The 27,060-nt window shown below is 40.2% G+C and overlaps 1 protein-coding gene across 9 annotated transcripts in view; it reads right to left on the bottom strand.

Moving 5' to 3' along the window:
* Positions 1 to 27,060, bottom strand: part of Ica1 (islet cell autoantigen 1) — a 144,279-nt gene that overhangs the window by 6,409 nt on the left and 110,810 nt on the right. For all 9 annotated transcript variants that reach the window (XM_074064673.1, XM_074064676.1, XM_074064672.1 and 6 more), the window contains 5 exons: positions 20,914 to 21,011; positions 18,661 to 18,713; positions 15,875 to 15,937; positions 15,740 to 15,778; positions 6,163 to 6,432 (listed from right to left, as the gene is read on the bottom strand). In XM_074064673.1, coding sequence (XP_073920774.1) covers positions 6,163 to 6,432; positions 15,740 to 15,778; positions 15,875 to 15,937; positions 18,661 to 18,713; positions 20,914 to 21,011 — 523 coding nt within the window. The remainder of the gene's footprint in view (positions 1 to 6,162; positions 6,433 to 15,739; positions 15,779 to 15,874; positions 15,938 to 18,660; positions 18,714 to 20,913; positions 21,012 to 27,060) is intronic.

Below are 27,060 nucleotides of genomic sequence, written 5' to 3'. Positions count from 1 at the left end.
CCTCTTGCCTACTATTCATCCATCCATCCAGTGGGTATTTTTAAATATCCCCTGGCTTCCAGGCACTGAGCTGTATTCTGGAAATATGGTGAGCAACACAAATATGGACCTTGTTCCTATGACAACCTAGAGCAAGAGACAGAAATGAGATCAGTTTTCCAATAAGGTGAGGTGAGAAGGATGATTAAGTACAGAGTGTAACAGAAGTAGGAGGCAGAAACATCTAACACTGATTGCTGGGGTGATGAGAAGTCAAGGAAGGCTCTTGGGATGAAATGATATTGAAACTAAGACCCCAAAGGAGGAGAACTCAGCCAGGTAGAGCATCATATATGTGTAGGTGGATGGTGTGCTGTACGAAGAGCATATGCCAAGGTCCTGTGGGTGGGGAGAGCCAGACACACTAAAGCTCTATATGGCTGGAGTCCAGTGTATGGATAGAATACATGTTTTCCTGGCAGAACAATGTCACTGGGTTGTGCTAAGTAAAGCTGTGGGAGGTGTGGGCAGCCATGAAACTGGGGTGAGGTCCAAAAGGACCTTGTAAACTAAGCTGAGGAGTTTAGACCTTACTCCAATGGTGGAAAAACTGCAACAACTTGGCAAGTTGCAAGACTTTCCTGGGGGTTCCTTGATTCCCTCAGCTATAAAATGTGGGTGGAGAACAGGGTCATCAAGGTTCCTTTTATGGACTAACAGAGGCATTTAAGCCTGCAGATCTCCAAGACCTGTCTCGCAACTGCTCCTCAGTAGGCTTAGAAAGTGCTGGTGCTCTGTTGGAATTAACAGTCGCACTGGCTCATGCTGAAAATACTTGCTCTGTAGTCAAACTAGTAATACACCTACTGTCTTTTCCTTGGCTTTGTTCCACTGAGTATTGGAGATGTCACTTGCCTGGATTCACCTTAATCCAGAAATGGCAAGAGTTGAGCTCTGATTGAGAAGGGTTGTTTGAGATAACACCAAACTTGATATTATACTAGCATTAAATGGAAACCCGCCCAGACAGCAACATCTGAGAACTGGGCAAAACAAGCAATATCCTAACGGAACACAAGCTTCTGTGTTTTCAAGAATCTGGAACAAGGCCCAGCATGGGATTCACACCTGTAATCCCAGTTTTTCAGGAGGCAGAGGTGGGAGGATTGTAGTCTGAGGCTGGCCCAGGCAGAAGCACAAGACTCTATCTAAAAGCAAACTAAAGCAAAATGGACTATGGGTGTGTCTTAAGTGGTGGAGCACTTGCCTAGTTTGAGGCCTTGAGTTCAAACTCCAGTACTGCCAAAAAACAAAAAAAAACCCCAAACAAAAAAACCCCACTCTGAATCAATATCCTAGCTTTAGTTTTCAGAATCCTAAATTGAAGGATGTCCTGGTATATTTATTTTAACCAGCTAGCTGGTACTCTTTCCAATATCAGAGTCTAGTTTTAAATTATACCTTAGATACTGGTGGGAGAATCTAAAAGAATGTTGACTATAAGGCTCTCTAACATTGCTTAGTCTCTGCTTGGGCAGTCATCTCAAGCTGTCTCTCCTACTCATACTAAGAGGCCCCAGAAGGCACAATTTTTTCATCACTGCATGTCACAGGAAACCCCAGGCCTATCATGCTGATAACTTCAGAAACTCTTAGAAATTTTGGCTAAAATTAACTCTTCCTTTAATTTCCAACACAACTCGATCTGACATGTTTTAATCTGTTTTGGACTCCTATAGTTTAAAGTAGGAGGAGAGGAAAGTTTAACTGTTCTCTTACTAAATTTCCTTTCTAGTGCATCCCCCTCCTCAGGGCTGGGGGACCAATGAGGAGAAAGGTCAAAGAGAGGAAGGCAGGTGGAAGAAAATCTCAGGGATGAAAGGCTGAAGAGATGGAGCAGGAAGAGGAAAAGAGGAATATAGAGTGGGAGGGGCTGAGGAGCTGTGGAGGTAGCCAAATCCTCTACTTCTATCCTCTGAAACCCTGACCCAGACCCTTAAGACAGCTCCAGCCCCTCAGGAGAGCTAGGACAATGGTGAGATTCAACACAAGTATGTCAAAGTGTTACCCATAAAGACTTCCCAGGACAATCTGATTTCAAATACTCTATTCTGGAATGCCATTCAACTGTTGTATGTAGAGAGACCATTTTCCCATACTCATGGCTACATGGGTGTCCCTGTTCCTGTGATAAAGATGCCACAGCCAGGTTGATCATGCCAAGTCCTGTTCCTCCTTCCCAGAAGAGGCCTGAAGGGCCCTACTTGGAACTACTTTCGCTATCAGAGACCCGGTACCTAGAGGCCAAAGGGAGAACTGTTGAAAAGCACAGGTTCCTGAGTCAGACTGTCAGATTCAAAGGCCAGCTGTCCTTACCAGGTGTGTGATCTTCGGCCAATTACTTAGGCACTGAGTTCCTCAGATTCCCAGACTATAAAATGTAGATGATAATAGTACCCACCTGGGAAGGGTGATTAAGTGGCTAAGTTGACACAGGCAAAAACCACACAGGTCAGTGTTTGGCCCACAGTGTGTGTCATTTTGCGTGCTGGTTAATGCTATCTTACCATCTACAAATGGACATAATCGCACGATTTTAAATCTCATCATCTTTGAAGTGAGGGTTAACACATGGGTAAGAAGCTGAGTCTTAACACCTCATTTTGCAGAAGAGAAGGAAAAGACCCACAGAGTTGGATGGGGCCTGACCACTGGCTACAGAGTGAGGAGGGAAAGACATTTGCAGGAACTCCCCACCAGTTTCACTCAGTCAGTATGCCAATGAGCCTCTCTCTCCCATGCTTAGTTTGGCTACTTATTTCTGTGGTTATTGAATTTTGTTTTTGAGATAATCTGGTTGGTCAGGGAAAGCAATTTCAATATAATGTGGCCAAAGTTTAATAGTTATTATTAAACTATTATATACACATTATTATTCATGTATAGATAGATGGATTTTCTAGATAATGGATGCAGTAAAAAAAATCTTGGGCCAACATTCATTCTTTCCTCTTTTGGGGAGTAGGAGTAATACTAACAGAAGCATGGACGGTGATTACACTAAAGCTGGGAGCCCATTCTTTATTTGTACCACATGTACTTTGAAGGTTCCCTGAATCAGAGCAGCATGAGGTGGAACCTGGGCTTCACCTGCTGGGAATCTGGAGGTGTCCTAGAAGTTGAGTGGGCAGTTTCTTTCAATCAGTTAGGTATGACATTCATTCTTGTCATTTGAGGACTCTATTGGTAATTGTTCATATGCAAAGGAAATAGAATAACTCAGTAATTATACAATAACTCCTTTACCATTGATCTTGATAGAACCCCAGCAGATGACAGGAAACTTAAGGCAACCAGGATGATCCTTTTAAATAGTAAACCAAATCATGTCACTTTCTGGCTGAAGATATTGTGATGGCTCCCAATTTCACTTGGTGTGAAAAACATGGCCCAATTTTTTCCAATGGCTACAAGACCACTATGCTAGAACATGGCTTACCATACAACATTGTCTATCTTCCATAATCTCTGTGATCCTCAATCCCCCACTCAGTAAGCACAACCAGTGTTCTTCTTGCAGACCTCTACCATGCTGGGCACAAACTCGCCTCAGGGCATTAGGACAGGTTGTTCCCCCTGCCCAGGTGTCCATGTGGATAATTTCCATTCCTGCAGGTCTTTCCTTGAATCTCATCTCCTTAGCAAGAACCCTATTTAATTCTATAGCCTGCCATGCCCCAACACTCCTTCTCCCCAGCTTATAATTTTTCTTTTTCTCCCTAACATGGATCACTATCTAACCTACTGTGTGATTTGTTTACTTATTGTGCTTGTGGTTCACCATTTCTTCCCCATCAGAATATGAGTCCAAGTAGAGAGCTCTATTTTGTTCTTAGATACATTCCCAGTGCTGGACACACAAAGGGGTCTAATGAATACTCGTTAATGATTGAGCAGTTTACTGGATGGCACCCTCTAGTGAGATTTTGTTTGCCTGAGAAATAAATGGCTTCCTCTGTAGAACCTCCTCTTTCCATAGCATACCGCGTGTTTCTCTCTCATTGTTGAAACATCACCTTCCTTTGCCCCATGTGTGGTTTGGTGCCTTCCCTTGGATGCAGGGCAAGGCTGACATGCACAGCCCCATGGTCACTGCCTTGTTGTGGGTCTCATGCAGGCCCTGTGCAGAGCTCTTTGTACTTTGCCTGCTTAGGAAGAGGGTGTGGAGCTCTGCCTTCTTACTCTCACAGCAATGGACACTCAGTCACCACTGTTCCCTGCTGCAGCAGAGCCCTTGTGTCTCCAAAACTGGGGACCAAGTGGGGTTCATTTCTGCAGCACTGTCGGGGAGTCTCCAGCACCCCAAAGAGATGGGCTGAGGATCCTGGGCTCTGGCCTCCTGACTCTCCCACGACTCTTAGCACCTCCACCACAGGTGGGTGGGGGTGAAACTCAAGTCAGTTGGCAGTCTCTCATCATCTGATCTCCAGTGAAGGGGACAGTGAAACCAGGGGTGGAAAAGCACTTTCGGTTTTCATTTATCCCTACAATCTCAACTCCATTATTGCTAATACATGAGATGGCAACAAAATAGGTCTCACGAAGGAAGATTAAAGGAATCAAGAATTTTGAAAAAAAAAAAAAAGAGGGAAGACTTTTTTTGTCTTGCCCACCAACTGCTGTATCCATGATCTCATCTCCAAAGACCTGAAATAATAACCCATAATTACTTAATCATTCCAGCTCTGCCATTTTTTCTCAGCTTTAAGTGCCAGATAAACACATTGTTTATTAAGGAGATAGCTAAATTCATAGAAAAAACAAAATAGTTTGAGAATTTCTTAACAGTAATTCCTGTCTCACAATAAATATTACATGAAAGAAGGACAAAGTATTGAGAAAAAAGAAAATAGTTTCTTTCCTAAAACTTTACATTTCAACTAGAGTTTTTGGTTTTGTACTTTAAATGAATGTGGGGACATGCCAGCAGGACATGTGGCCTGCTGTTGAGCCTCGGTGGACTTTGAACCCTTCTCAGTGTTGTGATCACTGTTGGTCAGTATGGAAACCCTAGTGGCTCAGGGATTCACTGTTTGCCTATATGTTTTAGGAAGGACAGGAGCAGCTGAGCTGGGGAAATGGGGAAATGCCAGGGCAAGGGGAAAAGGGTCAAGATGAGGGGAAGGAGAGCAAGTACAACATAAGGGTGGACAAAAGTCAAAGGGCCAGAGAAATGTCAATCAGCACATAAAGGGGGACATGTTTATGGGAATATGGGGAACTCTGCTTCGTGGGTAAATGGGGAAACTCGAGCTGGCAGCCAGGCAGGGGTAGCAAGCCAAAAGGGCCATGGCCATGGAGGCAATTTGATCCTTTCATATATGTCACACAAAAGCTTTAATCAAAAGAAGTCAAGAAGACTGAGAACCTCACCTGTAACATTTTCCTAATAAGAAATATTAATGTGAGGAGGAAATTATGAGAAGGAAGAGTTTTTCTGATTTTGTTTTTGTTTTGGTTTGGGATATGAACTGAGGGCCTTGTGCTTGCTAGGCTGGCATGCTCCCACTTGAGCCATACCCCCAAACCTGTTTGTGCATTAGTTATTTTTCTGATAGGGTCTTGGGTTTTTGCCCAGGGTCAGCCTCAGGTCGGATTCCTACTTGTGGCCTCCTGTGTAGCTGTGAATAAACGGCACAAAACTCACCACACCTAGCTTGTTTGTTGAGATGGGTCTCACTAATTTTTTACTTGGACTGGCCTCAAACTGCAATCTTTCTGATCTCTACCTTCCAAATGGCTGTGTGAGCACAGCAAAGGAATATATCTTAAATTGTACAATGTATCTTAAAATTAGGATGTGATTTAGGGATTTTAACTGAAAGTCATTGGATATGAAATAATTGCACCTGTAGTCCTAACTACTCAGGAGGCAGAGATCAGGAAGATGGAGGTTCGGAGGCAGCCTTGGCAAATAGTTTGTGAGACCTTATCTCAAAAATTTAACTAACACAAAAAAGGGCTGGGAGAGTGTCTCAAGTGGTAGAGCGCCTGCCTAGCAAGCATGAAGCCCTGATTTCAATGCAGGTATCACCTCAAAAAACAAAACAAAACAAAACAAAACAAAAAACCCCATAAGAATGAACAAGCATAAAACCTAATTTCAATTACTGTCATGCCTACCTTGTAGCGAGGCTTGTAAGTCTTTCATATTTTGGTCTAAAAGCTGTGAGGGAAGGAATCCAGAGCCTGTCTGGGGTTTGGGGTCTGGCTCTCCCAGGGCTCCAGACGGCACTGGCTCCTTCAGCCGACTGTCTCCAAACACTGCAGCCCACTCTTTGCTGAACTCGCCCTCTTCTAGAGAAGAAGCGTTGAAGATCTCACTCAACAATAGCAGGTCATCCTTGTCAGCACCTTCAGGTTCTGGGGTCCCTGCCACTGGGTCCAGGCAAGCTGGCAGAGGCAACAGAGCATAGAATGTGATTTCTGAGGGCCTGAGCATCAGGAATAAATATCCTGGGGGCTGAACCAGGACAGACTGGGTGATAGCTGGATGTAAGACAAAGTTCATAAAAATACAAGTTTATCCCATTAAAGCTTTTCTTAACAAATCTCAGAATTAAAGTTTAAATTTCATGTCCCCTTATGCCCCTTCTTTCAAAGCAAGCTCACTTTCTGGACATCATTAGAATTATATTGAAATGTTTTTTTAACAAAGGCTCTAGGGTCTGAGGTTTTCCTAAAAGCAGATTTACCAAAACATTTCTCACATCTGAAATAAAGCCAGGATTGAAAGCCTGTTGGAGATCTTAGTTCCTTGTTTGTAAATCTTCCCAAATCTTCCCACACAAACCCTCAATCCACATTGACTAGGCTCAAGCAGCCAACAGGCCATGTGGCAGCCTGTCCTGCCACCCAGGCTGGGAAAAGCAACTCGCCACGCCCTGGCCCAAGGGAGCCTGTCAGAAGGCTCAGCAAAGGCCAAGACAGGTTCTTGGCTGAAACACAGCTGTGGAAGCACACGGAAGGTGGGTCTGGGTTGCCTGAGGGTAGTAGCAAGAAAGTAACAGGGAAAGAGGGTAAATAAAGGCTGACCCAGGGGGCAAGCTTCACAGGCCAGGGACAGAGTGGAGGGTAGAAACAGGCACCAGACCTCAAAGAGAAGCTCGGGTTCACCCCACTGAGTCTATTTCCTCATCTCTAAAATTACAGTAGTAGTGAGGCCCACCTTAGAGTATTATCAGGAAGACCAAAAGAATATACTTTAAAACTTATTGCCTATCCAGAAGGAAGACTTTAAAGAAAAGAATCATTCTCATGTATGAACACTGACAAAATAATGAACATTAAATACAATCAGAATGGAGACATCACTACCAAAAATCCTACAACAGGCCCTATCATTGACCTTTCCACATATTTTGAGAACTGAGGACTGATGGTTTTAATAATTGTGGCTTTGTCTATCTAATTGCCACTTGCAAACTGAAAACTTTTTGTTGCAAGTCAAGAGTTTCTTCAAGAAAAAAATCATGATTCAGATTTTTTTCTCAGCTACATTGTAATTCTGATAGTCCTATTAAGATTATCAAGTTTTCACAAAATACATACATACATACCTCTGTCTATACAATAAGAAGTAAGTGAAGGTGAGGGCTTTATTTTTTTTTTTTAATACAGCTTCTCTGTGTCAGTTTTACTGGTTCTATTTTCACCCACATGTTACATAAAGATCTAAAGATTAAGGGGATTTTTGATGTGCTGAGTAGACTGGCTATAAATTAGGGAGGGGAGAAGTCTAGTCACTTATATCACTGTGGTTTTAAAATAGTGGCAAAACATCACTTTAATCAGGCAACTGTCTAATTTAAGCATCTTTATTGTTTGTGTTATCAAAGAAATTTTCACAGAGACATAGCCTGTAGGTATGGTGGGTGAGAAGATGGGGAAATGGCATTGCAAACAGGCTTCTGAGACAGTGCTATAGAAACTGGGTGGAGCAGAAACCACCCTAGGCTGCACACAGCGCAGAAGGTCTGGCTGGTGAGGCAGGACAGGCAGCACACCTGTGCCCATGCAAGGAGCTGTGGCCATTGCTCCTATGTCAGGTGGGTGCTGGATTCAAGTGTTTATGCATCCTCTCCTTCAATCTCTCTTTCTCTGTGTCTCTCACTCTCACTCTGTCTTTGTCTCTTTCTTTATCTCTCTGTCACTTTCTCCCCTCCCACCTTTTAACATATGCTAACTTTTCCAACTTCTACATTTTCCTGTTTTCAGAGGGGACTGGAATGTGTAAACCTTTCTCATGGTTAACTTTCTGGCCTGATGAAACCAAATGATTACTGAATGTAATTCAAACCAATGGGCAGACCCCAGAGGAACAGATGGCTTTAGGTAAGCCTTGGAAGTGGTGTGTGTTCCTTTTGCAATCATGTTATCCGCCCTCTGCACAGTCCAGCCCTAGGAGAAGCATCACTGCTGGAATCTAGATGTCCATCCCAGAAGATCACCACAAACATCAGCAACAATACATGATAACCTTGGACGCCTCCAAAAATAACCATAGACTATTGTCATTTTTACTGTTTAGCTTTTGTGCTATGATATTTAGGGTAGACTTCAGGCTTTTTGCTAAGCTAGTATCTCTCCTTGCTTCTTCAGTTTTTCTTTTTGAGGAAGACTTTTTCCATTTGATCCTAATGAGACACTTCTTGGAAGGAAGGCCTCATCACCCTCTATCCCAGGTGGACATGTGGCTGAGGCAGGACAGAGTCCTCCACTTTTCAGGCCACAATAACCACCTTAGGGCAAGAGCCTCCTTGAATTTGCTATTTGGAAACTGGATGGAAGAAAGTCTTTCTGTTTTTGGGATTCCAATATCCAAATATGCAAATTTGAGGCTTCTAGTCATAATAAAGTTAGCACACAAAGGGAAACAGACTAGTGAGTTGGAAAGAGAATCTTGGCAGCACTGTCTAAGCTCCTGGGTTCAGTCTTGCTTGAAGCCAGTCTACTACTGTGTATCCCCAGTTACATGGACAAATTTTAAACTTCTAAACCTAATCTATTTCATGATAGGTAGATTTTATCCTTGCAACCAAAAGATTCCTGACTAATACTGTATCCTATCAAATGGAAACATTTTAGTCACAAAAATGAGAAAAGGACCCATGTAAGGGTGATACTGTCTAGAGTATACTAGTATACTGCCTATACTAGGTTCTACCATTGAATTTGGTCTATTGTTTAGCCTCCTGGTTATTCTTAGTTAAAGCAGACTGTTCAGTGATTATTTGCTCTTCTAAGAGAACTTATTACTTAGCTAAAAGCAATGAAACTAACACTGACTTGAACCATAAAACACAGAAACCTCCCAATTATTGCACTGATAATTAAGATGCCTGAAATTACTATACACAACTTGTAAGAAAAACTTAATTACCAGTAGAAAAGGATAGGTTTAGGTCTGTAACCAGACAAGTCAAGACTTGAGAAGTAACTAGTCAGTAGACATTTGAGAATCATGCTATCATTTTCTTTGAAAACAATTCAACTTCACTGACAGAAAATGAAGACACAAAGAGAGATATGATAGGTTCCTTGAGAGAAGCTGTTTATAAGAGTACCACAAATGGAGTCACAGCTTCTATCATGGACATAAGCAAAGACTGCTATCAGGTGGTAGCTGTCTACCACCTGGAGGTAATGTGGGCCTCCCTCATTCTGCTTTTGGCTTAAAGGATGAGCAAAGGTTGTAGACTGGTCAGGTGCCAATCCTATAGATGCTACTTGGAGCCCTCTTCATGCTCTTGTAGGAACCCAAGTCTCCATGTTTACTTTCATATTTAATAACCCAACCATAAATGTTGCTATAATGACAACAGCCAACAGACATGACACACTCACATTCTTACCTCTCTACCTCCAACTCTATGACTCTTCGTGCATTCCCTCTTCCATTCTTAGATTAGCCCTCAATCTGGGAGCTTCTCTGTTCTCACCATTATTCAGCTCCCACATCTCTTTCATTCTCCAATGCTTCTTTCCTCTGACCTCAGGAGATGTGTGAATATCTCAACAATAATCAACCTTCACTTGATACTGCTCTCTGTTTCCCTCCCCTCTTTCAAGTTACTATTCTGGTTTCTTCCTCATTCCACAGCCATGTGTTCTACTTTGTGTCTACATTTTTTTTTTCATCTACCTGGAATTGAGTTCCTGTCCCCAAGCTATACAGAAGTAGTTGTTTTGCAGGTAACAGGTGAGATTCTAAGAACTTTTTCTCTAGCATTTTGCACTGCTGCCTTGCTCTGAAAATGCTGTTATCTACTGGGAGCCCCTATGTAGTAGCTCTTTTGGATGACCTTCTGTGTCTTTGACAAGACCTTCTCAGTACTTCTTCCTACTCTGGCTGCTCTTAAGATTTCATCCTAAACCATCATAACTCCCTCTCCTATAATTTCTATCAAAGATCTTATCTATTTTCATGGCTCCAATCTCTCCTTGAACATCCCCAAATCTCTGTCTCTGATTCCAAGTTCTTACTTGAACTCTGACGACAAATTTCTATTTGGCAGACCCTCTAATTTTGCTGTTGGTGAGATTACTGCAACCCCCACAAGGCTGCCCCCTACCATGTCCCTTTGCTCAGTTGGTTACAGCCTTACTTAAAAATCTTCAATGGCTCCACCTGACAACTATGGAAAGTAACTCTCTGGAGAGTGATATTCAGGATCTCAGTGTGCAAGCTCTAATGCAGTCCTTCCAGCCACCTAGCAGCACTGCCTCCTTGGGAAGCCCACAAATCAGCAAAGGTTCCTTGCTTGCCATTGCTTAACAAGTATGCCTTCCTGCCTTCTGGCCTGGGAACTTGCTGTCTTCTCCCATTGAGAAGAATCACACTCCTCTCTTCCCCCAACCAAAAGAGATCTTAGAGACCATCTCTTCCAACTCATTTTACAGATGAGGAAAAAGACACCCAGGTTAGATGATTTGCATATATCATCTAACTTATTAGTTACTGAGTCTGGCTGGGGATCCTTGACTCACTGTTTATTTTCTCACTGTGGCACCCCACTTTTACTTCAGAACCTACTTAGAATTTCATAGACAAACTAATACAGAACCTATTTAGGATCTCATACAGAAACTAAAACAGAAGCTTTTGTGATGTGTTGAGGCTTTCTAAGGCCAGAAGGCTCTGATAGCAGACCAGCATTATACAGTCACCAAAGCAGAATGGCTGAGACAACAGATCTACTCTGCTTATGGTACATAGCCCAAGGCTCACAAACAAAAAGCCCAAGTCCTTAGGAAAACATTTCCTAGGAGAACTGATCCTGAACCAGTGAGCTTGGTCTATACAGAGGAAGCTCTCGAGTTCAGGCAAAGTGTGGGAAACGGGTGACAGCTTGCTCAGGTAGTATTTTTGAAATGATTCTCAGTTTCATGACCTCAGCATAAATTAGGAACATAGAAGACAGCAATATAACTACATAGACTGAAAATGAGAGCACAGGAAAACAAACAGATAAATGTCACTTAATTTACCTCCACCCATGTGTGAAACAGGAAGACTCCCTCCTCTGGGTTTCTCCCTGTCTTCTACTCCCCACGGGATGACTAATCTTAAAGGCCACACGCCTGCAGGCAGATGAAAACCCCAAACACCAACACTATCCTCACATCACCCAACAGAGAGCAGGGGGAAGATGGGTAGGAAACCACCTTACAAAAATGGCTAACCAGAAAAATATTCTATATTATACAAGGCTCTGGTAACAGATTGTACTTGTTTGGAATTCAAGAATGCTGCTTCTAAAAACTCCCTTCTGGTAATTAAAAAAAAAAAAAACATTACAATAACAGACGAGAGCGGGGGAGGACATCCCTACCAACTCTGAAAAAAGCAAAACAATCATCCAATAGATTAGGTCTGAGTAGGTACTAAAAAAAAATACTGTTGATGACTCCCAGCCCCTTCTCCTCTACTTTAATATTAGATCTTAGCAAATAACCAATCTTACAGGAAAAACAAACAAACAAACCATGAAACCTGGGTTGGGGGGTCTTTATAGAATCTTCAAGGGGATAAATCTACATAGAACACTACTGACTACATGGTGATTAAGAACAGTATTTGCTATTAAAACTACATCATTGATTGGCTGGAGATGTGGCTCAGTGGTAGAGCAGTGGAAGAGATGGGTTGCATTCCCAGCACTGAAAAGAAAAAAGTACGCCATTATTTCAAGAAAGGATCAAAGCTAGCAGCACACCCAAGTGAACTGAGGGAGGCAGGAAGGAGGAAGAGTTTATGAGAACAGATAACTAGCTTAGTAGTTACTATGCTGGTATGAAGAAGCAATCAGATCCCAAGTCTGAATATATGGCTGATTGCAGGGGACAGCTCTAAATGACTCAGGATAAGCCAGACACTGAGAGATAACACATGTATGATTGCTGTGGGCTAAGGGTTTTCACTAGGTTTCTTGAAGCTACTGAATTAGCTATTATTCTGATACATGGCCAGAATTTATGAGTAGTGACTAAGAAAGTAACAGAAGACAAATATGCTATTGTAATACAGACAATAAAAAAATTTTAACTGCCTCAGATAATCTTTTCCTAGAGAAAAGGATCTTTTGGGTAAGGCCAAGTGACACAATTTACATGAACTGAATTCATCAAATTCATGTCTACTTTATGCTGTGACTTTTTGTTCAATTATATGCTAATTATTTTTTCTTGGTTCAACTTTGAGGGACAGAAAGACTTCTATATGTTCTCATAAACTGAGGTAAGATTGTCACATATGGTCATAAGGCAATTTCAGAGTCACTTTGAAGTATTCCTAAATGTCACTAAGCTTCTTTTCACTTAAAACATTTTTATAAACTCAGCTCAAATGTTGGTTTTCCATTACATTATCATTTAGTAGGAAAAGCAAATTTCATTATGTCACTGGGTTTGAATGATTTTCTGGGCAGTGGCTCTTTGAGAATGGCTGCTATTGTCATTAAGTGTTCTGCTTTTTGATAACATTGTACCCAGCTTAGCCATTACCGTCTCACAGAATTACCACTGGGAGTGAGCCAGCCCCCAAGCAGCAGGGTGCTAGAGCTTATAGCCCCCAAGTCCTATAAAGTCAGCCATCCCTGGATTAAGCTCTTTTTGTTTCTTGAATATTTAATGTCTTGCATATTATAATCAACACTTTAATTCAGGATTTGGGCCTTGCAGCAGTTTTCCAAAGGCACACATTTCGAAGTCAACAAATTAATGAATATTCTCGTCAGTCACTAAACGTTCTCAGTGCACAGAAAGAATATATTTATACTAGTGGCTATGCTAATATTTAAGTTAATGCCACCCTATGGGTTGACAACACAGAAATGGAAAAGCATTGCTTAGGCCTATACCAGGGCTTTGTGGGTCTACAGTGATAAAGGGAAAAGAGGAATTATGTGACATTGTACTTGAGATTTGTAAATCAGTTTTTCTGCCTGAGAACAAGTACACATGTTAGGGAAGAGCATATCCATATCTTTATCTTCAGAGTTAAATTGAGTGCCCCCCAAAAGGACACAAGTTGCTTGCTATTCAACAAAGCTAACAAAGGTGATAACTCTAACCAATGAGGTATGAAAGTTGTTTTAATTAAGTGGGAAGATGGCAATTCTACTAGAATATATTTTGGCACATGCTACCGGGGAGGTTTATGAAATTAAACACATATCTCAGGCAGTAGTATTTCTGATTTAATTAGTGTTGTACAACTTTTTCTTTTTTAGAAGGGGGAAAGAAACATGAGGATATAGACTCCTATTGCCTGTGCCTGAATACAGAAACTCTAGAAGGATATGCTGGGGGATGGCAGTGTCAGAATGGGAGGTGAAATAGGAGCAGGAATGGGAGTTTTTTTGTAATATTATTATTATTTTGGTTTTTTATACCAGTGTGAGTATACTATTTATTCAAAACTTAAATTTATCAAAATAGTGAAATTAAATAGGGTGGTAAAAAAACAAAGAACAAGTTATATAAACAAGATGACAGGATTAGGATGAATATCTATTAAAATAAACTGAAGCATATGCATGATTATAAATACATGTGTTAAAAGATTAACAGCTGCTGACACTGGGTGGTGAGTATTCTAGGTATTATATTATTCTCCTTAGATCACTTTGGTAAGATTAAAATATTTCCCTGCTCCAAAAATGATCTATAAAAGATCATTATTTCATCAAAATATCTGTTTTTAGACCAAGTAAGAAAGGTTTTTACAAAAATGGAGGCCATGTATGACAATCTGAATTAACTGCTTGCTCATTAACTTCACTACTTGGTATGTCCTCAATATTTACAACAAATAACTAGTCATTTTGATGAAATACTGCACAGACATTCATGAAATATTGCATAGTGTGCTGCCTAGAGTAAGACATTATTAAGGAAAGCAGATTTCTGCTCTCAAGTTTGTATTCTTAAACCCTGGAGAGTTAGTGTCAGAGTTGAAGTGACTTTGTACTTTTGAAAGAACTTTAATCAATGTCCTCTTTTCTAGAGACTTTCTTCCTTTGACATTGTCAATTAAATCCATGTTGTAATGGTAATCTTGAATGTCAGTTTGACTGGATTCAGAAAAGCCTAGGAGATTAGCAAAACAGAAATCTCCAGAGCTGATTAGATCATGAGGGCTCTGACCTAATCAAAAGTTTAATCCATTGATGGATTCAAAATTTGAGTAGAGTATTGAGAGGCAGTAGAACTGTGGAAGGTGAGGCCTGGTTGGAGGAAGTGACTACCTGGGGCAAGGCCTTTGCAGGATACATTTCAATCCTGGCCTCTTCCTGTTACTCCTGTTTGCTTCCTGGCTGCTATAAGGTAAACAGCTTTCCTCCACACCTTGTCCTTCCTCCATGATGTTTCTGCCACAGGCCTAAAAGTGATGGAGCCGGCTGACCATGTACTGCAACCTCTGGAAGTGTGAGCCAAAGTAAATCTTTCCTCTATTAAATTGTTTCTCTCAGGCATTTGTCACAGTGACAAAACATCTGCTAAGACTGAGTTGAATTGTCTGCTCTGGTAAACTGAGGCCCACAGTATGGCTTTGGTCAGTTTCTATCCTGTCAGAGACCTGTATGACTAGGGCAGAGTGACAGGCACCAGGGCAAGGGATGCACTGATGTTTGGCTCAGAATCACAGGGTATTTTGGACTCATTGTAAATTACTAAAAGGAAACCCTTGTAGGATAGAGAGCAAAAGCTATGATCAAGCTGAACAGACTCAATTTCTTGGGATAACTTAGCACCATATACATCTCATCCAAATGCATGTTCTGAGTTCTCTTTTGGAAGGTTATTCAGTCAGGGATTTTAGGTGTGGTGAACTTGGGGGCTGACAGAATTTAAGTATGAAGCAAATTACCTATGCACAGACAGGCCATTTATAGTAGAATCAGTATCCAAATCTACATCTATTTAATTCTGAAATCTATTTTTTCTCTACTGCAACATGTGACCTTTGGCATAACTTTTAGCTTTAGTAGTTTGAAAAGTATGAAATTAAATATAGTAACAATGACAGATCCAGACACACTAAATCATGCTTGGGCATATTAAAAATCATTTGTAAAGACTGTCACCTAAATTTTTTTTGCTTAGCTATTAAAAGATAAATATTACATTTTATTACATGTAAAAAAGAAAAACTAAACAAATTATAAACTTCAAAGAAATGCATAAATATTACCACCTTCCTCAGGTTTCACGTCCAACAATTCATCCATAGGTCCTTTAGAGGACAGGAAAGAAATTATGAATTAGTTTTATTTCATATGGAATTTGAATCAAATTATTAAAATTGAGTATTTTCCTTAATCTACATTACCTGAACATGCATTATGTGTAGTGCTTTTGTCTATGGCAGACAAAATACTTTTTCCATCTTCAGCTGTAATATAATATATGTAATTGGTTATCATCAACTCAAGTGGTGTACATGTTTATGTAATGTGAAGCAAATGCACAGCTTCAGGTAAAAACAGCATTCATAAACTCATACATTCAGAAGCAATGTCCTCAGATTATGCTTACTCCAGCATTGGCTTTCAATGAATGCAGAATTAACCCCAAATCTTTGCTTTGTTTGGTAGATATTCCAGAAAACCATATGACACAGGCCTACCAATTCTTCTTCCATGGACAACTGTGTGACTATACCTTGATGTTGCTGGTGAACTTTAGCCTTATGGCTCTGGCTAAAATTAAAATGGCAGATTACAAAATGAAAGAAGGCTGTATACTGTATGATTCCCACACATGACATTCTGGAAAAGGCAAAACTATGGAGACAGTAAAAACATTAGTGGTTACCAAGGGTTTTGGGAGATGGGTGGGATGACTAGGTGGAGCACAGACGTTTTGGGGGTAGTATAAGTATTTTGTTTGATACTCTAATGGTAGAAACATATCACTTTATATTTTTAATGCCCATAAGATGTACAACACCGAGGGTAAACACTATGAAACTATGGTCATTGGGTAACCATGTGGCAGTGTAGGTTCATTAATTATAACAAATATGTCACTGTGGCATAGGATGTTGACAGTGAGAGAGCCTACACATATGTGGGGACAGGAGGTATATGGGAAATCTTTGTGCTCTGCACCCATTTATGCTGTGAAATAAAACCTACTCTAAACAAAAAATTATGTTGTGTATATGTGTGTACACACATGTACATGCATACAATATAACAGACTTAAAACGTGGTTTGCTCATGTGTTCATTAGACTTTCTGCAGGTCACAGAATAAAAGACAGATGTCACTTCATTATAATGGATTCCATTCTATGTATATGTAAAACAAAGTGACAGACATTTACAATTTCAAAATATTATGCACATACCGCGCCCAATTATATTGTATAAGGAAAGAGAAAATTTGCATTTTCCCCTGCCTAGTCACATATTGTATGAATACATTACTTATATAGATTTGTAACTTGCATATAAATATCATAAACTGGAGTTTACATTTGTCCACAGAACTAAATTTATTCTGTTCAGTGATATTGATTCCCACAACATTAATGATCCGTGCTATAGGTCTACTCAGGGTCACTGAGACTGGAGGCTTGCATCAATACAGACAGGGCTCTTCCATGACCGTGAGATCAGGCCCAGCCTCTCCACCCTTTTCTCCCCTTCTCATGTTGTAGAATATTATTTTTCTTACCTTTACCTGCTCCTCCCTGGTTCATAGTGTTTGCCAGGCTGGCTCTTTTTGCTTTGACAAGACTTGTAATAGAACTTCGCTTTGGCTTGTCCCCTGATCCCCTCAAACAAGTGAAGTCTCTCTATCACATGTGCACAGAGCCCTGCATTTCTCCAGGGTAGCTTCCACAAAGTTGGAGTTGCCCAAATATCTAATTTTAGTTTACCATTTATTTCCCCTTTTGAATGTGAGCCCCATTCCAGAAAGGTCTGAATATGTGTGGTGCACCACTGTCTGTCCAGAGCCCAGTGCCGTGCCTGGGACAGAGCAGCTCTCAGTAAACATCTGCTGAACAAATGGACAAATCCTTGAGTGTGTGAAGACACAAGTGCATGAGCAGATGACAGGAAGCCAAGCACTGGAGGTGAAATAGTGAGGTTTTTTTTGGTTTGTTTTTAACTATTGAAAGCCAGATAGAAAAGCAAATGAAGGAGTGAGGTGGGGGAAGAAAAAAGTAGGTGATGCAAGTGCAAGTGGTTGGTAAAATAGGAAGGAAGACAGAGGAAAAGTTATAGCTTGCTTTGCCACCTGTCATCTCCAGCAAAGCCTTTCCCAGCACAACGTGAGTTAGAACAGGTGTGGGTGCATTCCCAGAAAGGCCTGGCTAAGGAGGGTTGGGTGATCTTAATTCTCTTCATAACATCCATACAACATTCCTCTGCATCTTTGAAGGTTTTCAGCCCTGGTAAAAGGCTCAGCATTATATCATATTAGTTCTATCATGATTTTTCATACCCTCCACTCCTTTATGACAAGAGGAATCAATGGGTTTTTTCACTGGTAGCAATGGAGGAGACAGGAAACAGCAAGAAGACTTGATGTTATGATCCTTCTCTTAACACATCAAGTTGGGTTCACCTGAGGGACCTGGTGCCATTTACTACAGGCAACCTAAGGAATCACCTGGCAGAGCAGTCTGAGTTCTCCCCACCTGTCCCTAACAATGACCAACACCCACCCACAAATCTCCAAAGGCCACACCTTTCTGATGTAACAACATTATCTCAAGACCATCTCCAAAGAGCATGTGGCAGTTAGGACTAGTTAAGGCAATGGCAGCAGTAACCTTATCATCTGTTGTGGAAAAAGAGACTGCTTTATGATAGGTTCCACTCATGGCTGCTCCCCAGAAGGGCAGCACTGGAGTAAATAAGGCTGCCATTTTCTAGTTCAAAATTTATAGTTTCTCTCAGTAACATCAGTAATGCTACAGGGTTGACACTGTTAATATTCAAACATTTAAAACTGAAACTGTAGGAAGCAAATTAGTATAGTCTTTTCTCAATTGGAAGAGAAGAAAAGCATACAGGGAGTTTGCCAAAAAAAGAAAATGAGTTGGCTATTGAGCATTAAGTAGTGTTTCAGAAGCAATTCTAAATGAAAAATCAAAACTTACTGTTAAAACTGGAGAATTCCTTTGGTTGGTTTTCCTCCTCTAATGAAATTAACCTTAAAATAAAAGGAGAGTTTAGTCACTAAGTTCTGTAAAGGCTATTATTTATGACACAGCCAGATTATTTCAGTACAATATTTATTACTTCACTTGTAGCAACATATGTACATATATGTATGATAGTTATTTGCATGCTATACATTTTCTGAAGAAGAAATGAATTTGCTGGCTTTTTATCCTATTCTGTAGCATCTTACTGTCTCAGTTTAGTTTCATCGTAAGGCACAAATTCTATAAACATCTAGATGTTAGGGATAACTGAGATAGATAGATATATAGTTATCGCCTCGTGAAACAATAAAAATGGATGGCCAACAAGTGGTTTATTCTTATTCCTGGTGTTATAGAAGAGGATACCTCAGGAGATTGGCTAAATCTCAGGAGATTGGCTAAACCAAAGAAGGCTTAAAGCAGGATCACTCTCAAACCCAGGTGGACAGTTGCCTACCCCAGTTCTTTCTATGTCTTTAAAAATAGACACTTTACTGCTCCAAGACTCATTTGGTGTCTTCTCAATGTTCCTCCTGGCACCATGGTTCACCTTTATCTGCCATTTCTGAACAAAATTTCTATTAAATTTTCACTGTCATTTTAAATAGTGACTGGCTTATGCCTTTTGTGCTTTTAAAAATGAACTACTGTAGCTACTCAGGAAGTAGAGATCAGGAAGATCATGGTTCGAAGCCAGTCCCGCAAGTAGTTACTGAAACCTTATCTCAAAAATAACCAACACTACAAAAGGACAGGTGGTGTGGCTCAAGTGGTAGAATACTGGCCTAGCTAAGTGCAGATCCCTAAGTTGAAATCCTAGTACCAGAACTGTTGAAGTACCTAAGAAATCTGAAATTAAAATAAATCAAGAAACTCCTAGGCAGTTTCCTTCTAAGAAAAGGTTAGTGCTTTATTTTGATGGCACTAAATTACATGGTGAAGAGAAGGTACTAGGACTCACTCTGGGCTCTGCTTCTTACTACACAAGAGGCCACGGGCAATCCCTTAATCTCTGTGATCCTCATTTCCACTCTTTACATAATGGGGAGATGCCTAAGTGAAGGCACTGAGGGTTAGCATGAGAATGAGTAACACGAAGCACCTAGCACCCTGCCTGGTACTTGGCAGGTGTTTACTAAATGACAGGTACCAATATTACCCTTACCAGGAATAGGTTAAACAGGTTCTCCTTAAAGAGCCAATCAAACTAGCTTCAGATCACGTGCCATAGTTGGTCTGACAATAGAAACTTGTCTTTGTTCTGCACTAGAGAATTTTCTAGTGTTTGCTTTAAAGTTAAAAAGGTCTAATATTGATAGTAAATATTTCTATGGGACAAAACTATTTCTGAAACTATATCTGAAACTTTATTTAGAATAGCAGTAACACTATGAGCCTCCTTTACCATAAAATTGCCAAATTTTTATGTGTGTGTAGAAAAGGAACCAGTGAATGGGGCAAGGTTGGCATCTTTGCTTTCATAGGTCAGCTAGTTCAAAGAGTAACTGTATTCCTGTGGGCCATTACATCTCCATAGAGAATGACATGCTTTCCAATTTAAACCTTGCTGGATGGGACTAGGAACCACATGCCATCTGTGTTGCAAAGTTCACTTTGGTGTTTATGACCGAGGTAAGCCGCCTTGTTTGTACGAGGTAAGAAGTGGAGGTGGGGTAGTCACTTCCTGCACTAGAAGCTGCTCTCTGTTTCACAAAGGAGAAAACAGAAAGTCTGAGCAGTGAAAACAAAAATATCACAACCCAACACTTTTGTGGGATAATAGCTCATGTGTACTAAGGTAATTTCATAAGTTATAAGCTTCTATGAAAGAAATACTAGGGGAATTTCCTGTCTAGGACAGCATCTTTTGAATGCTGGTGACAAAAGAACCAAATAGGGTCCACAAACTGGAGAGAGAACATGAAGCAGGGGCTGAGGCACAAGATAGAGAGCCAGGCACTGTGGGGAAAGAGTGGGGTCTTCTGAGGCTCCCTGATGTTGTCCTCATTGGGATGAGTGAGGCACCGTCTAACAGGAACATGTGCTGAGGAAGCTTGGCTCAACATGAGTCCATATACTTTGAAAACTGAGGAAGAGGAATGATTGCTCTGTGTCTGAGTACCCATTGGACTTGGCCAGCAAGGACTGCGCTGCCCTCACCTGTGGGAAGGAAGCCTGTGCCATGGGAAGGAGCCGGGGACTTACTGACTCAGCTCTTGTACTGCCGGCTCTGTGCTTTCCTTCCTGGTGAGCTTCTTCTTTTCTTCTTTCTCAATTAGTTTTTTCATAGGGTCTTGTAAGCTCTTGATCATGGTGAGCCACAGAAAATGGGGTTAAAAAAAAGGACAAAAAGAAGAAAAGGGAAAAAAAAAGAAGGAAAAGGAAAGAAAACAAAAGTCATCCATAAAAGATTCAATTGACATTTGTCCTACCAACCAAATCTTGAGTCAGAGGCATCGGGAGGTTACCCTGAACCAATCCAGAGAACAGAAAAGAAATTTTCCATGTTGAAGCAACAGTGTTCTCAGACCCAAGAAATACTAGCTTTTAAAGGAGAGTTGATTTGCCACTAGATTTGTATTTTCTCTTTTGTGATAAGTTATTCAAAAGAACGCCTTTTGGCTATTGCTAACTTTATTTTCCAACTTCAACGTGCAGCTAAGATAAACATTCTGTTCTGCTTGCAGCCCACACAGTGACAGAGTAGAAGCTGCCCCCGCCACCAAAGATGACACAATTTCATTTTATTTTTAATTTTGTTTGCTATTTGGCAATTTAAAAATAACTGAAAACAAAACCTTAAAAAAAAATCTCAAAATAGTGTCTTAACATATCTGTCAACTTAACTCCCACGAATGGGCAGAGCAGGTGTATCCAAATCTTTATAGATTAAAAACAGGCAAGACTCTTATTTTTTGGCACATCATTTGTTGAAGTTACTGTTTTTAAGGTTTATTAAATATTTAGGGAAAGATTTTTTTTAAAAGTAAATCCGTACAAATTGTACACCAGTGACAAACACCTAGAAAGAAAAAGCAAAACATTTCTTTAACAACTGAATAATGAGTTATACAAAAAGATCTCTATTTCTGGCCCTATTTAAAATATAAACCTATGAATGCCAAGATACTTATCCTTCTTTTATTCTCAGAGCTACTATAATTCAGGTTTCATCCTTTGGGCCTTCACTTCTCTCTTGTTTTCCTCCCTCCAATGGTTTACTTCTTTACCGGGACACACATAGACACAGTCAGGCAAATTTCCTGGCCAACTCGGATTGATTAGTAATAGCTGAATGGAGGACTGGATGAAGATGGTCTGAGGCTGTGTCCAGGCAGAGCAGGCTGTGGCTGACTTTGGAGTCAACTGTGGACACCAGATGGATACTGGCATTATACCCCTAACTGCCAGCTCTGTTTTACTCCCTGCTCTAAGCAATTTTCTGAAAATATCCATGCCATCATGTTACCCCTTTTCTTGAGAACTTATAATAGTTCATTATTTCTTCCCACTTGTAATCTAAAAACCTTGCTGACTTTAAAGATATTCTAGAATGTGATCCTATCTAAACTTTTTCATGTGACTTCTATTCAATTAGACCCATGTCCTCATTGTCTCTGTGTGCTTGTTGCTCCCTTCCTATTTTTGTTCACTCTCTCTGTCAACTCTCAAAATTCCTGTAGTCTTTTCAATGCCCAGATCAGTTACCTACAAATTATCTACAAAGCTTCACTAGGCATGCCAAATTCCAAACTGCATTTACGGTCCTATCAATATCTGGTCACATAGATTCTGTATTGTTTTATCCCTTAAAACTATTTTTTAAATTAGAAAAAGACAATAAAACCAACCATATGTATAAATTTGGAAAATACAAAAAGTAAAAATTCAGTTCCCATAAAGATGGGTTATTATTTGCACATATTTCTCTTGTTTTTATATAAATACTACTTATATAACAGAAATTATTGTATCTATATATTTTATCTACAATGTATATCTTCCTAAGCAAGATAATTTGTATAGCTATTCATAATAAAATAGTTTATTACAGTAGAAAATACAGAATGACTTTATATGTCTCAAACATTTTAACATTAAATTGAAATATATATGTGTACATTCATTTACCAATATTCTGATGTAGGATAAAGTCTTCCCTATAAGTGTATGTCTGCTGATTGCAGTTTGGAAGCACTTTCTTGCATAAAGCACATCTATGAGGCATTGCCATCATTACTTCTAGATATTTAAATTAGCATATTCATTCAACAAATAGTTTCTGAGCACCTACAAAGTGCCATGTGTTGTTTGGGGCATTTCAGCTATATCAGTGAACAAGACAGATAAAATTATCAGCTCATGATAGGCCTAGGCAGATTATTTAAACAGAGGGATAGAAACTGATTGGATCATTACTTCAGTGAACAGGCTATCCTCTCTTGGAAGTAAGGTTTTCAACTGAGAGTTAAATGACAAGAAGGTGCCAGCCATGTCTAGCTCAGGCAGAAGAGGGGGCTTGCATGCAAAAGCCCAAAGGTGAGAATAGTTTGGTTTGTTTAAGGAACAAAAAGAATGCTGTGGAGTAGTTGGCCAGAGTACAAGTCTTATGGGATCTAAAGAGGCCATCAGGGTCACACAGAGAGAGCACTCCTTACTCAGATCGATCAATGCTTAACATTTTGTCCCATTTGTTTCATCATACTCTTTTGCTCTCTCTGTCTCTCTAATGTAAGAAACTACATATAATACCTGATCCTTGGCTACAGCCTGGACTGGATGGGAAAAGGACAGTATTAGAACAAATGAGACAATGAATGTGGACTGTAGATGGTCACTCATGATTTTTTTAATATGACCCAAAGCATCTGGTGTGTGTGTGTGTGTGTGTGTGTGTGTGTGTGTGTTAGAAATGTGTAATCATGAGCAGAAGTTCATCAGATGTCAAGGATGTACTCTTTTCAATAGATCTGCCAATCATTGCATTTTATTCTCTCTCTCCCTCTCTCTCTCTCTCTCTCTCTCTCTCTCTCTCTCTCTCTCTGTCACACATACACACACACAAGACTTTACTTTATTCTGCTCAGAATGGTCTAATTCTGATCACAGTGAAGCCAGAAGTATTTTCAGCCAATGTTCTGAATGCTCCCAGGGGTCACTTTTAGGTTGTGTGACACTTACCCAGGCCTCCTGGTTTGCTCAATTATCTTCTCATTGTGTTTCCTTTTTATCAATCAATGCTAGGCAGGGAAAGGACATGTATGCTTCAGCTGCATCAAGCTGCCAGTAGCTCTTCCCTAAAGCCCCAAGATACCCTTGACAGCTCCATGGTTATCATCCTTCCTGTCTCCAGTCTGACCTTCCCTCCTGACCACACTTGAGCAGCTCTCAGAGGATCCCTTTGTAATGTAAACCACTCATTTCTTCTTTTCAAGCCCTTCCCCAGTTGAATCATTAGCAGGGACTCAATTGTTGACACTATTGTGCTTCCCCAACAGAATGGCTGCAATTCCAATTACTACTTTATTATTAATAATAATTCCTGTGACAATTGCTCTCTTTTCTTAGATCACCATTGTCCTTGTAACAACTTGGCTTCTGCAACTTGAAAGGTGCTAAACATGTGCTTGTTGGTTTGATAAATTAATGTACATAAGGTTAAACTGAAAAAAAATTAGATCTCTTTGAACAGGCAATTTAGAAGCTCAGAGGAATCATATGAAAACCAACAATAATATGAGCACCTGTGCTTATTTATTAGCTATTAGAATTTTGAACTAAGGGGAATCTTGTGCCTATATACACATTCACACATCAGGTTAACTGAAATACAATCCACATGCCATAAAATCCAAACACTTCTAAAGGGTCCAAGTCAATGATTTGTAACATATTCACAGAGTTGTACAATCATCACCATAATCAACTTTAAAATATTTTCAAGGGACATCTCTTAACACAAGACATTTTAGATCAAACTAACTAGACTAAAATACTCTTCTATATAGAAAGGAAAAAAACAACACGACTGTGGTGAACACATATAAGATTGCTGTTGAATTGATTGTATTGTGTTAAAGTATGGAAAATTGTTGTAATAATAATTATTAGCTAGTGTGTGTTAGGACTAAGAAACCAAGCCAGAGAATGACGGGTCGATATGCAAATGAGCCAATCCTAAGGTGTTTAGATGGCTAACACCAACTATGAGGTCACCACCAAGCCTAAAAATCTGAGCCTTGCTACCACTCATTGCTCACCTCCCGAACGCTGGAGACTGCGCTGTTGGAGCCTGTCCCAAAGCTCCAATGTAGAGGCAGCCACCACTTGAGAGCACCGCCCCTTCTCCCTACAACCACCAGTGAACCATGAGACCAGATCTGCAACCGAGATCGGCCATAAGGATTCCCCAGAGCTCGGGTGGACTGCCCTTATCCACTAAGAAGACTTTGCATGGTGAGTGAAGCTTGGGGAAGGCCTGAGTAAATTCCTGGCTGGCTGGGGTAGAAGAGGACAAGACATTAGGATCCGTGTGAGAGTGCTGCAGAGGACAAATCAGGTCTTCTTTCTCCTTGCAGATTAGTTCCTGGATGTGACTGTTAGATGTAGGACATTCTGTAGGATGGTCTGGTACTCTCCTACAAAGACTCTAGCTGGGGGAAAGGGTGGAGGTGAATTCTTCATCTTATTTGGAAGTCCACCACTCAGTTGAAAATACCCCTACAGCCCATAAAAATCAGGGGTGACAGCATTTTCTGTGTAACATGAACACCTGCTTAGACAAAATGAATAGAAGAGGTCTGGGGGCACATATGAATAAAAAAAAAAGAAGAGGTCTGGGGGCTATGCACAGATGAGGTGGTCATCAGATGGAACTACTCACTGGCTGATGGAAGCCACATTTGAATCTATGCCCAGAAATGAAAACTCCAAAGCATTCTGTTTCTAAACCTCAAACTCACTCAGTTCTTCATTAAAACTGCCTGTGAAAATCACTGTAGCAGCACACAGCATCATATAAGACTGGAAGATTCTCTGTGGAGGAAAGAGTGTTTTTAGACTAAGTAACCTTTCTCTGTTAAGGCTGCACCAACATGCTAATAGTTTCCATCAATGCTTAAATGGTTTCAGGAAGCACACACACAATATTTAAGATCAGCACGACAGAAAAAACCTGCAGACCCAGCTTGCAAAAGTGTCTTAGAAAGGAAACAGCTTAATATAATAATGGGAGTTACTACTTCCTGTATTAGGAAAATAAAAGCAATGGCAACATTCATTTGAATGAAAGCAAAGCTGCTCAGCAAAACAAATTTCTCAGACAAAAGGCCAGCAGCCAGTTCTAACAACCTAAATTTAACATCTAACTTAGACAAACAGTAACATTTCCTCTAATCTCTAATTAGGACATTTAATTTTCTTATGCTACTTTCCATTAATTGCACTGTACACATATGAAGGTGCCAAATAAAATTGTCAATAAAAGGAAATGAAAGCTTAAAATAATGGGCATAGTTAAAAGATGCTGAACTCAGTCGGGTGAGTGTATGTTAGTATTTATATAATTAGCAGCACATGAGAAATAAAAAGCAGAGGCCACAATGTGTACCAGACACGCAATTCATGGGTATTTAGCACATGTGTACTTCCCTACCCCCACCATGCACTTAGACATGTATAATGACACCATATAAGGAATGCTATTAATCTAGTACTGGAGGTAATCTTGAATTATACAATAGAACAAAACAGCAAAGTAAAGTTAGAGAAAAGTAATCATAGTCATAAATAATGTAATCTTTTATCTGAAAATAAAGTGGAAAATAGGTAATGGGAAGATATCATAGTGTTCTAGGAAAGAGATTGTGTTCAGAAATAGATGAAAAAGCACTGTGGCCTCAGTTTACCCATCTGAATAATGGAGGTAATGCTGACTATAACTTTCTTGGACATTTGTGAGGATAAACTGAGAGATACTTCTATATAGTACCAAGCTCATAGTAAGCACTGCAAACAGCTTTCTCACCCATGACTTTGAAAGGTTTAGGGATCAGATGTCTTCTATGCTCATCCTGTGGTACACATGGCACTCCATGTTTTACACCTCTCATTTAATCTTTACAAGGCTTATATGCCTGACTTCCTGACATGGAAATGGAGACTCAAAGAGGTGAAGTAACTTGCTTCAGGCCATTCAACCACAAACAAGTAGAAGCAATATTTGAGTCCAAGTCTTTGAAATTCTACAAGTTGTTAAGAAAAGGTCTTGAAGAGCCAAGCCAAGGACATTTGCTGAACTCCTCTTTCAACAAGGACTGTTGAGGAGATGGAGGGACTTCATTCCACTTTCTA

The sequence above is a fragment of the Castor canadensis genome, chromosome 2, assembly GCF_047511655.1.
Source record: "Castor canadensis chromosome 2, mCasCan1.hap1v2, whole genome shotgun sequence".
NCBI classification, from domain to species: domain Eukaryota; kingdom Metazoa; phylum Chordata; class Mammalia; order Rodentia; family Castoridae; genus Castor; species Castor canadensis.
Note: the sequence above shows the minus strand (reverse complement) of the source record. Positions and strands in the feature narration are given on the sequence as shown.